The following is a 12,789-nucleotide window of genomic DNA, read 5'->3' on the forward strand; positions in this document are numbered from 1 at the left end:
ATTTGCTTCCCACAAGTAATGCAATTATTAACTTTTACTGACATCGGTATGGAGCAAGAAAAAGCTTCCCCAACGGGGTACTTAGCTTTAATCGAAGACTTCGGTTCTGAAACTCTAATTTGAAAATTTCAGGAGTCAGCCGACCGGCACTTGCAAACTGCTTCTGCTTTGGGCACCGCGTGGCAAGAAAGACTAAAGAAAATGGCGTCGGCTGCCTGTTTTATACCCCTGACGACCTGACGTCATGGAAGAGGAAACCGCAACCGACGCAGGACCCAAGACTTTGATATTCAGGCCGACTAAGGGCAACCTGCCAGCAGATTACCCAATATTATGACTGACTGCAAAGTACAGTTTTGTACCTACCATAAATGTAGATGTCCGATAGGTATGCATCTGCAGTCATCACATATGGGTTTGTCCTGCCTCAGGCAACCCTTCGGTCGGCCGGATTCCAAAATCTGGGTCCAGCGTCGGCTGATGTCGCCCTTTCCCCGACGTCACAGCGCCTGGGGTATAAAAGCGTCAGCAGACGCCATCTTCCTCAGTTTTTCTTGCCCCAGATGCCAGGTGCCCTCTAGGAAGGCTAAATTTGGAAAAATGCAATAAAAAATCCAAACATTTGCAAAAAAAAAAATATATATATATATATATATATATATATATATATATAAAAACAAATGCACCATAATAGATCCCCCCAGCTTGCTAATAGGGAGGTAAGAACCCTAGGAATACCACAGAGGGGAAGGAGGGAGGGAGGGTAAACCTGACTGCAGATGCATACCTATCGGACATCTACATTTATGGTAGGTACAAAACTGCACTATGTCCTTCAAGGATGCATCTGCAGTCATCACATATGGGTAGAATACCATAGCCAATCTGGGGGTGGAGGTACTAGGAAAAGGATGGTGTAGCCAAGATACCCTGCAGGTCAGCCGTAGCAAAGCCTGCTCTGGATCTGGAATATAAAGGTAAATTGTAATGCTTGGCAAATGTATGCACGGAGCTCCATGTGGCAGCTTCTAAAATGTCTTTTGTAGCCACCCCTCTTTAGAAAGCTGTGGAGGTGGCTGTGGCTCTCGTAGAATGAGATCTAATGTTAGCTGGTACAGCCTTTTCCATGAAATGAGTAACAAAAGCGGATGCAATTTCCTATCTATTTTGAAATTGTCTGTTTGGAAATTGCTTTTCCTTGAGTACCAGCAGCATATGCTACTAGCAGCTGGTCAGTTTTCCTGAAACCTTTAGTTCTGTCCAGGTAGTAGCGCAACTGTCTGTGAATGTCCAGGGTGTGCAGCAGTTTCTCCCCTTTGTTTTGCGGATTTGGGAAGGTAGGCAAGTGGATGGCTTGATTCAATGAAACCCTGGATACCACCTTTGGCATAAAAGTAGGATTAGTTCTTAATGAAACTCTGTCCTTGTGAAAAATAATAAATGGCTGAACTGCCATCAGGGCCTGCAATTCCGAAACCCTCCTTGCTGAGGTTATTGCCAGAAGGAAAGCAGTCTTCCATGAAAGGTATTGTAGATCTGCAGATGCTGCTGGTTCAAATGGAGGCAGTGTTAGTTTTTCCAACACGTAGTTAAGGTCCCAAGCAGGTAGAGGTGGTTTCCTAGGAGGTTTGATGTTTTTAATTCCTCTTAGAAACTGTCTTAGGAGAGGATGAGAAAAGACAGGTGGATCAGCATTGTACTCTGCTGAAATTGCTGAAGCATGAATCTTAATAGAAGAGTAAGACAGTCCATTGTGGAACATTTCTGCCAAATATTCCAGGATATGTGCCATGTTCATCATTGTCGCATCTAGGCCCTTTGTAGTGTTCCAGATGAGAAATCTTTTCCATTTTGCTGAATATGCCTTCCTTGTGGAAGGGCGGCGAGCTTCCATAATAATATTCTTCACTCTCTGGGATAGCTTATCCTGAGGAGGAGTCAAGGTATTCTCCACGCTGTTAGTTGTAATGTTTTCAGGTTGGAATGAAGAGTTTTGTATCTGTGCTGTGTCAGTAGAAGTGGCCATAGAGGTAGGGGGCCATGGTTTCGTACGTGACATGCTCCTTAGCAGTGGGTACCAGTGCTGTCTTGGCCAGTCCGGAGCTATCAGAATCACTTCTGGCTGCTCTGCCCTGATCTTCAGTAACACCTTGGTCATTAATGGAATAGGAGGAAATGCATACACTGTCAGATTTCTCCAGCTGAAGGAGAGGGCGTCCACTTTCCACGCTTGTGGGTGGTATGTCCTTGAGCAGAATTTCTTCAGTTGATGATTGTGGGGGGATGCAAATAGATCTATGTCTGGGCTACCCCAAGCTTGTGTTATCAGTTGAAAAATGTCTGGGTGCAGCATCCATTCGTGTGCATCCATGATATTTCTGCTTAGGCTGTCCGCCAGTGTATTGTCCTTTCCTGGCACAAACTGAGCTTGTAGCTGTATATTGAGTTTCAAGGAAAGATCCCATAGATTCATTGCCAGTCTGCAAAGAGGGTAAGAATGGGTACCTCCTTGCTTGTTTATGTACCACAACTGTGGTGTTGTCTGTCCTTATTAGTAGCTGGCCTTGATGCAGAAAAAGTTTGAAGGCCTCGATTGCATGTATCACTGCTAGCATTTCTTTTTGATTTATGTGCATGCGTAGCTCCTTTCATGACCACTGTCCTTGGATACCTCTTCCCTCCATGTGTGCTCCCCAACCTAGGTCTGAAGCGTCTGTTGTAATAGTTTGGGAGGCTTTTGGCTTCATGAAGGGCAACCCTCTGTTGGACTGGCTGGCCTGAGCCCACCACAGAAATTCCTTGTGAAGGCATGGAATGAGTGGGATTAAAGTTTCCAAACTGTGACTGTGCTGAGTCCATAAACTCCTTAGATACCACTGTAGCTTTCTCATATGTAGCCTTGCTTGTGGGATCAAAAGAATACAGGATGCCATGTAACCCAGGGCCTGCAGGATTTTCCTTGCAGTCAACTGGGTTTGTCTTGTCAGATTCTTGAAGTAATCCGGTAGTTGACTGTTTTTCTTCTGTGAGATAAGCCATTTGGGTGGTTGTATCTAGATCCGCACCCAGAAAGGTTATTCTTTGGGATGGAACAAGTCTTGATTTGTGCATGTTGACTGTATATCCCAAGGCCTGTAGAAGATTGATGGCATAATTTAAGTCCTTTATCAAAGTTTGTTGGTTGTCCGCTTGTATAAGGCAGTCGTCCAGATATGGGTAGATTTGAATCCCTGAGTCTGCAGTGTGCTATTACTGATGCCAGGCATTTCGTGAATACTCTGGGCACAGTAGATAAGCCAAAGGGCAATGCTGAGAATTGATAATGCTCTGACCCTGCAAGAAATCTGAGGTATCTTCTGCAACTTTGTCTGATAGGGACATGCAGGTATGCCTCCTTGAGGTCTAGAGTAACCAGCCAAGACCCCTTGCCCAGCATGGGAAGGAGTTGCTGTAGAGTCAGCATTTTGAATTTTGGCACAATGAGACAAGTATTCCGTACGGACAAGTCGAGAATTGGTCTCCATTGATGCTCTTTTCTTGGAACAAGGAATAGCCTGGAGTAAAAGCCTTGGCCTTGTTCTGAAATAGGAACTTTTTCTATGGCTTTCATTTGTAGTAAATTTGAAATTAGTTTCAGAGCCTCTGCCCTTTGATTTGGTGGCAGACCTGGCATGCCTTTTCTTTTTGGCAATGTGTGGAAATGGAACCTGTATCCATTGTCTATTATTTGGAGTGTCCATTTGTCTCTTGTAATATTGTGCCAATTTCTTGAGAATAAAGAAAGCTTTCCGCCCAAAGGTGCTTCTAATTGAGCCCTGGTTGGCGGAGTCCAAGCAAAGTCATTGAGTTTGTCCTTGTGCAGCAGTTGCAGGTCCTGAACTGCCTGTCTAGATTGGAGGTTGCCATTAACGGCCTCTGTAGGAGCCCCTAGCTTGCCCTCTACCTCTGGCATGCCTGTTCCTGCCCCTTTGAAATCTTTCTGTGTCCGGAAAGGACCAATTCTTGGAAGGCCAGTTTCTGCTGAATCTAGGCGGTTGGACTTGAAGAAAATCCTTAACTGTTTGTACAGATTTTGCCTTTTCCTCAAATTTCTTTAGGACGTCTTGAGCAGTGGAACCAAATAACTTTTGCTTTTCCAGTGGAGCATCCAAAAGCTTAGCTTTTACATGTTCTGGCAGAGATTGTTCCTTCAGCCAAGCATGCCTGCGTATGACAACACCTGTCATTGCTGACCTACATGAAGCTTCCAATGCATCATAACCACACTGCAAGAAGTGGTTGCTAACCTGCTGGGAGTTGTGCACCAGATCCTGAAGGGATTTACGGTCAAGGGGTTCAGAAGAAGACAATTTCTTATGCATTTCTTCTAACAAATACTCTTGCTACTGTATCATGTGAAATTGACAATTTAATGCCCTCATAGCAAGAGTGGCAGAAGTATACACTTTTTTACCCCATCTCTCTAATGCCCTGGAATCCTTTGCAGAGGGGAGTGGGTTTTTAGTAGTAACAGCTGCAACCCCCCTTTAGGGCCCTGAGAAATAGTTTCAGGGTCAGCAGAGTGGGCCTTATAAAGAAAATTGTGTGTCCGGGACCCTGTAATACCTATCGGGCTTAACAGGAGCCGGAGGCAGAGTGTCAGGAGTCATACTAGAGTCACAATATACATCATCAATCACATTTAAGACAGGAGGAATAGCCAAAGGTCTATGCTGAGGTAAATGAAGGAAAGTCCTTAGTCTTTTCCTGGAATCAGAATATTCCTGGCCCTGCCACTTGAAATGCGCTCTCAGTGTGAAGGGTCTCCCCAAAGGAAAGCTCTTCAGGAGGGGAGGCCGAGGGAATAGATTCCTCTGCATCCTAATCCTCATAGGCCGAATAAGTCTCCTCCTGGTAGTCTGAGTGATCTGAGCCAACAGAGGCCTCCTCTGAGGAAAGGGGATCAGGAGGATCCATCCTGGGCCTTTTGTCTAGAGGGGGTTGGGAGCCCCTGTCCGGATGAGGCTGAGAGCCCCTAATTAAGGAGATAAGGTCTTCTGCTAAGGTTAGAATCTGTGAACTAGAAGGACCCTGAGGTATAACTCTGGGAGGCATGGCTTTAGTGTGTTTTGCAGCTTTAGCCCTGGTGAAGGCCATAATAGACATGGATGCAGGAGGCCTGGCTGCACCACGTGCTGGTGTAGCTTTGTCTAAAGGTATGGTGTCGGAGGATTCCAGTACACCAGTTTCGGAAGGCAATTCTGTAACCGACTCTGTAGTAGCCTCCGGGGCTGAGGCTGTCGGTTGTATTATTTCAGGGTTCGGAAGTTCCAAGGACTCGGTATCAGCCGAGACCGAGACACTCGTGGTAGGCCTAGCCACGGTTTCAGCAGAGTCCTTGTCTTTCTGTTTTTTAATTAAATGTGATGTCGGGGTTTCCGACGGCATTTTGTAAGCAAAATTATCCCCAAAAAACTCTTCTGCGAACTCCGACCGACGTCTAAGAGTGCATCGGTTGAAGGAAGCACAGGCTGAACAGGCCGAGACGTCGTGGTCTGGGCCCAAGCAGGGAAGACAATAAGAGTGGAAATCCTTATGAGGTATTTGTTTCCCACAAGTTAAACAATTATTGACTTTTTCTGACATCGGCTGAGGCAAGAAAGAGTCCCCAACGGGGTATTTAGCTTTTGAAGTCTTCGGATAGCGAATTTACAGGAGCTGATCGACCGGCACTTGCGAACTGCTTCTGCTTCGGGCACCACGCGGCAAGCAAGACTGAGGAAGATGGCGTCGGCTGACGCTTTTATACCCCAGGCACTGTGACGTCGGGGAAAGGGCGACATCAGCCGACGCCGGACCCAGACTTTGGAATCCGGCCGACCGAAGGGCTGCCTGAGGCAGGACAACCCATATGTGATGACTGCAGATGCATCCTTGAAGGACATCAGTGAAACACTAAGAACATCTGCCTTTTATCCCACCTGTCTGTAAATTCCGATAGTTATCATAAAAAGTGGGCTGTATCCTTCAAGACTGCTGGTACCTGCACTATAGCTGCTTTCAACTTACATTCCACCCACAAAGACATTCAGTCATCTATCCATGTCCCTAAATTATTGATCGGGGGGGGGGGTTAATCCTGTCTTTATGCATTTTGGGCAGACCTTTTATAACTTGATAGATGGGGTGTTCTACCGTAACAAAATTATATACTTCTGAAATGCGTCCAATCAACATTTCATTCAAAGTCTGATGTTGGTAACTTTTTCTTGCTTCCACAGCACTGATCTTACGTCTTTTCTTCCTGTATCATTTTTTATTTATATGTTTATTTTTGCAATTGATTTTGGAGAACAACATTTTTATGGATCTCACTATTAGCAACGTTTGTAGATGTGATCTTTCTGGACTGGTACAGTGGGACAACTGAAACTATTCATATACTACCTGGAAGATACGAGTTTTCTGACATTTACTATGCACTTCTTACAGGTTTCATAGGTTGGTACTGGGCTATCTGCCCAAAGGCATATATTAGCCCAGCCACGTTGTGCGGTATTCACCGCACCTTTAGTAGTTCCCTAGACCTTTGTACTAGCAGCTAGTACCCTTGGCCCCTATCTAGTAGTGCTGTTGGTGTTACCGCCGGTGTGAACTTTGTTACCCATCCACTCATCAAGGTTCCTCTTGAAGAGTGACAGTGAGGGGCTCTGTCTTATGTAGATCGGGACCCTGTTCCATAGTAAGGGAAGTCTCTGCTAAGGGAATCTATCCCTCCAGCATGTTCGATTCATTGTTGTGTTGAGGTTTATATCCCTAGAGCATGTAGCTCGAGTAGATTTGGTTTTGCTAAGATGGAGCATGTTCAACAATTCTGGGTTGGACATGGCTCTGTACGTTAGACAGAGATCGCCTCTGAGAAAGCGGTATGCAACAGAGAACAGTCTTAGCTTTTTCAATCGTGCTGCATAGGGCAACTGTTTGAGGCCAGTAATCCTCTTGGCTAGGTACCTTTGTGGTCTTCTCCAGCTGCTAGAGATGTCTAGCCAGATGCATTCCAATTGGTGCATTGTACTCAATAATGGGTCTGATGAGGGAAGAGTAGAGGGGCACCATTACATCCTTAGATCTTGATGCGAACCCTTTCGTGATCAGATGGGTCACATAGAAGGATTTTCTAACCACTTTGGCAACATGGTTATCAAAGGAAAGCTGACTATCTACTTGGGTCCCTAGATCCCTTACTACTTCTTCAGATTTCAGGGGATTACCTCCTATGTTGTAGTTGGCGGGTATTCTATTTTTTCCAAAGGGGATTACTACACATTTTTTTTGCATTTAGCTTGAGACCATGGCTTTGACACCATGCATCAGTCTCATTTAGGCCCTTCTGGAGTATCTCCATGTCGGCCGGAGACTATTATAGCACCCAGTTTGCAGTCATCCGCAAACTTAGTCAGCCACAGCCCTTCCGTGCTTGCCTGTACTTCTGAGAAGTATATGCCAAACAGGAGGGGCCCCAGGACAGAGCCCTGAGGCACACCACTCGTTACTGGTCTGGATTCGGACATAGATCCCGCTACTCTTACTTTATGGGATCTGTCAGAGCCAGTTTGCGATCCATCTTGTGACATAAGGGTTTATGCCCAGGCTGGTGAGCTTATCAATAATACCTGAATGGGGAATGGTGTCAAATGCTTTAGCAAGGTCAAGGAAAGCAGTGTGTACCTCCTTTCCCTTATCTATAGCCTGAGTAACTGTCTCAAAGAAATCCACCAGGTTCAGGAGGCATGATCTGCCCTTGACGAAGCCGAACTGTGTGGGGTCCAGCGACTGGAGGTTCCCAATCTCTCCATTTATGAGTTCCATAATGATTCGCTCCATAGCCTTACAGATCAGACTGGTCAGGCTTTTTGGTCGGTAGTTCCTAGGGTCAGTTGTGGCCCCACCCTTGTGTAGCAGGACCACCATTGCTGTGCACCATTCTATGGGCACATATCCTGTGGAGAGGCTGAGACTGAACAGGGTATTAAGATGCGGGGTTAATTCCTTTTGGAGCTCGCGTATGACACAGCCTGGGACACCATCTGGTCCCATGGAGGCAGTGTTTTTAGCTTTAGATAGAGCCTTGTTAACCAACGTATCAGTAATAATTGGACTTGCACAATCCCCTAGAATGGTAATAGGCCCTGTAGGTGGTGGTGGGGGGGGGGGGGGGGAAATTTGCACTGAACCTGTCCGCCAAGATGTTGGCAATGTCAGAAGGGTCAGTGCATTTGTACTTGTCAGACTTAGCTGAAGATATTGATTTCTTGGATGTGAAACTGATTATGGATGACTTTTACAACAATGAAATGAGAGTTTTTAGGAAGGTCTGTTGGAGAAATACTCTTGATGAGGGACAGTATGCATCACCATGTGTTCACTAATACTTTCAAAGGGCAAAAACTTGGAAACTCTAGATTATGTACTAGTGAACGTACTTTGAAGAAGAGTTTTTCACAACTTGTGTCTGTGGGTATAAGAAGGCTGATATGAAGAATGTTTATGCTCAACATTGGTCTTTAAGGGCCACCTGTGGACAACCTCTGTTTGGAAATGGGGATCAAAAGAAAGTTATACATGACCCACCATGGCGACGCAACAGATCAGATTATCCTACAGTAGTCCTGAAATACAATAACATGAAAAGGATATGTAATGTAATTATTGGAAAATGTTGACATATGACAATATATGGAAGATTGTTCGGGAAAAACTCATGTTTAGTTTTAAGAATAACAAACTTGAAGAGATTGTTATGCAGAGATGTTTGCCCCCCTAAGCCACGAACTTTAATTTCAACTAGGATTGGAACCTAGCCCGTGCCAGCATTCTAAAGCTTCTCAGTACATTAGCTAGGCCAAATCCTTTCAACATCCAGTAACTGGGAGGATCTACAGCCTGAATTTATATGACCTGTTACAGCAAAAATGTGATTTACATTGCCGTGTGTGGATTGTGCAATGGTTTTTATGTGGCAAGACGAATCGGATGTTTAAAGAACGAATCCTGCAACATAGGAGTGACATTAGGCTTGCAAACAATGTGCTTGTCCAACATACTGGAATACATCCCAGACATACATACATTTGTTTTTATGGTTCTGCAGATCCAGCAACCAAGTTTAGGGGGCGGAGATTTATTCAACCAAGAGAGTTGAATGAGAATAAATGGATAACTACAGGCAAACTCTCTTCTGGGATTGAATGGTGTAATATCATTAAAGCCCGTTTTGAGGGGGGTGTAGGCCCATTTGTTGACCGATTGGTCTAGACAAGGTTTTTAAACTGAATGGAAGATTAACTGTAATGGATCTGACTAAGGGCTTTGGTATGAAAGCACTTATCCTTTTCGACTTTTTGTATACCGTGGTGGTTCAACTTGGTTTTATTTCAGTTATTCCTTTTGTACAATTTGGACCTTAGACGCTTCTGGGGTTATTTTTATCCTCACTGTGGAGCCCTAATAAAATCTAAAAGATCTGTGCTCCTGCCTCCTATTAAAATCTCTGCAGCAGGGTCAGAAACTGTGCTGAAAACCCAAATCTCTGCAAGACCTTTTCAGCATGCATATTAAGAGCAGGCAATGGACTCAAGCCTCAAATCCTGCTGCATTACCAATACGAATTACTGATACTATCCTGGGCCTGGTGTCCATGCACAAACCCACCATAATCACAATGTATCAAAGCTAGCTAAAACACCAATGTTGCAGTCAAAACACAGGAAAATTTTTGCTCTCATGACCAAGGATGGTGCAGTGACACCCACGTAAAGTTCTTTACCTCTCTTGGGTATAATCAATCACTACAGCCTAAACCCAGATGGCATGCTTGACAAGGACCACAGATCAATTGGCCTCTTACCTTTGGCAGCTACTTCACCCTCTGTGAAGTCAAGATCACTTAGTGCTCCTCTGAAAGGAAAGGGCAACCTTGATACCTCCAAAAACATTGGACACATACTGCTGTTTAAGGCAGGAATTTCTCCTGTCTGTGTGCACCTGGGCTGAAATTCTGGCACTTAAACAGTGTTATGATCAATGTTCCACTTTCAGGCAGTACAAATGACAGTCCTAGCCCCTTTTCGATTTAACTGGCAACCACACAAACTTTCAATGTCTAAAGCAGACACGTTAAATGTTGGAACTTCACAAACTGTGAGGATTGCACTCTTGCCTATAAGAGCAGTAAGAGAGAACTGGTAGGTTAATTGGGCAAGGCATGCTCTCCTAATGTGGTGCTTTACATCACAATATCATCCAGGGTAAGACAGGTGCATACTCCTAATACAGAAAACTTCAGAAAAGATGTACAAGTACTGGAACTGAAGCTATGATGGACCCAGTTACAAACCTACCAAGAAAGATCCCCGATGATGGCTCTTCACTGTATTTTTCAATTCTTCAGCTTTTATCAAATTATAGCATTAACTTGATCCCATTCTATCAAACTGATTACAAAAGCAGGTGGTGCTGATGCAACAAAAGTTATTTACACCCCCATACTGCTGTTTAAATGATACAGATCATGGTGTCAGTATGACTGCACATAAGGTGAGTCTTCGGACTGTGGTACTGGAGCTCACCTGTTAAACACCAACTCCTCATGAAAACTCTATATGCTTAGAGGTAGGGGAGTTACAATTCCAAAGTGCACAAATGTTCAACAGTTTTCAGTATTCTTAATTCTTGTCCAATAACATGCACAAAATATGAGAAAGAGAAGCTTAAAATGACTTTACTAGTCCATGGTTTGATGAAACATCCACACTTCTACACAACACAATCCATACTACATTAATTTTTGAATATGATACTTCAGATCCAGGTTTTCCCAGTACACAGCTAATTTTTCAAACATTTTTCCTCAGCAATCCAATTACTAATTAAACTTGAGAACTCACAAGGGACTTAAGTTGCTCAACTAGTAAAACATACCACTGATTTTAATGGGATATGCAGGACAGCTCATAATTCACATTATTCCAAAAACAGGACAATCATTACACTGCTTACTGGAATTTTCTAGCAGAAACTTGTTTCTGGAATAAGACCGTCTCCTGGGAATACTACAGCTTAAAAGTGTAAAAGTGCATATAAAAGAGCCGAAAAAAGTACAAAAAGGTAAAAATGTATAAAATTAAGTCCAAAACCAATTAATACAGGCATTTTTTCACCTGCCTACACTTAAATAGGTACTGAGGCTGGCAACACTTAGGGGCAACAACATTAGAAGTCTGAAGCTCAGTTCTGTAATGCAACTGCATATATTTGCTGACCAGCATAAGCATAAAAAGGGGAGGGCTAGCACCACCCGCACATCAAAACACAAATTTAGTTAACCCAGGACTGCAGAAATGATATGCTACAACACCTGTTTAAAGTTCGCAGGCAAAAGTCCTACATTCCTGGGCAAGCAGGTAAACAATGAAAAAAGCAAATGGATCCTGAACAAAAGAAATAAAAAATAGCCAAAACATTTACGTAAAATCCACAGTAAAATTCAGATAGCTTTTGGTTTCAACTGTGGCAACCGTTTCACTTCACTAACTTCAGATGACAGCTTAGACTCCTCAGAATTCCTTGACCAAGTCCCATCATTTTTATAATGTCAGGATATGCTTTCATTTTGACTGCAGTGTTTCTACCCCCACCCATGGAAGAGAATACCATTACTTTGTCAACTGCTGTGCTGTTTAAACACCTATACAAAGATTACACAGGTTAAGGTAACGACTATTTTGAAGTACTGTATCTATGTCTAAAATTATTCTGTAATACATACGAAGCCTAAAAAAAACTAAATTGATCCAAGTCTGCAACAGGCCTTTTTTCCCCTCAAGTCCATATCAAGGAGAATTACACTGCTGAAAATGCTGACCTCACAGCAAAGTATATAGCAATCTAATGATTTAGTTCACAAAGTTTTTTTCTTTCTTGCTTGTCCACTTCTGTATTAGTGTAGCAATATTTATCATCTCAATAAAAGATGATAATCAGGTTTGTGACACTACAGTGTAAACTAATCTTGTTCATACCAGCAGTATTTTACATAGAGCATGTGTCCATATGCAACAGTTGGTCACAGATCAAGTATTGTTTAGGCTCTTGCAAAGCCTCTTCCAGACAAAAATGTGCCCAATTTATCAATCCTTCAAGTACATCCAATGTTCAAACTTGCAAGCAAAATCTTGGGACATCCTTTAGGACACAGAAGAGATGGGATTAAGAGGTGACCCCATCTGAGTAAGTACTTTATCGAGCCACTGCAGAGGGCCATGCAGATGAATTTCAATCCAACAAGGGGTACTGGTTACATCCTGGCGATGGTATTCTGCACCCCAACCCTAAATAAATAAATAAATAAAATTAGAACACGAATGAACATCCAATGGCAATTCCATGACGTAAACTGTCTCAAAATTTAAGCCTTCACATACATGGTCATTTTTTTTTTTTTATAACAAGGTGAAGTTGTACTACATTCTACTTGAGGTTGTACTGCTGGTTGAAAAAACTGTGTGGACACCTGGCCCTGTCATTAAAGCAGTGAAATAACTGAAAATTCTATCAGCATGCAAGTCACAGGATCCAATTAAGAAAATGTTAACTAATGTATCACAGAAGTAATTTAAAATGTTAAAAGTCCTACAATTGCTAGCAAGACAAATTTAAGAAGTGTGTTAATGCTGCGGATAAAACCACTGTCTAAAGTAAATTACAATAAAAATCAGAAACAGAACTATTATGGCATTCACCAGTAACCCA

The 12,789-nt window shown here is 43.2% G+C and overlaps 1 protein-coding gene across 3 annotated transcripts in view; it reads right to left on the reverse strand.

Moving 5' to 3' along the window:
• Positions 1-10,743: 10,743 nt before the first annotated feature.
• Positions 10,744-12,789, reverse strand: part of SMAD1 (SMAD family member 1) — a 1,397,665-nt gene continuing 1,395,619 nt past the window's right edge. For all 3 annotated transcript variants that reach the window (XM_044062225.1, XM_044062222.1, XM_044062224.1), the window contains one exon: positions 10,744-12,368. In XM_044062225.1, the coding sequence (XP_043918160.1) occupies positions 12,225-12,368 (144 nt within the window). In that variant the 3' untranslated portion in view covers positions 10,744-12,224. The remainder of the gene's footprint in view (positions 12,369-12,789) is intronic.

This window comes from Protopterus annectens, chromosome 2.part1 (assembly GCF_019279795.1).
Source record: "Protopterus annectens isolate FY-2018-M chromosome 2.part1, PAN1.0, whole genome shotgun sequence".
NCBI classification, from domain to species: Eukaryota; Metazoa; Chordata; order Ceratodontiformes; family Protopteridae; genus Protopterus; species Protopterus annectens.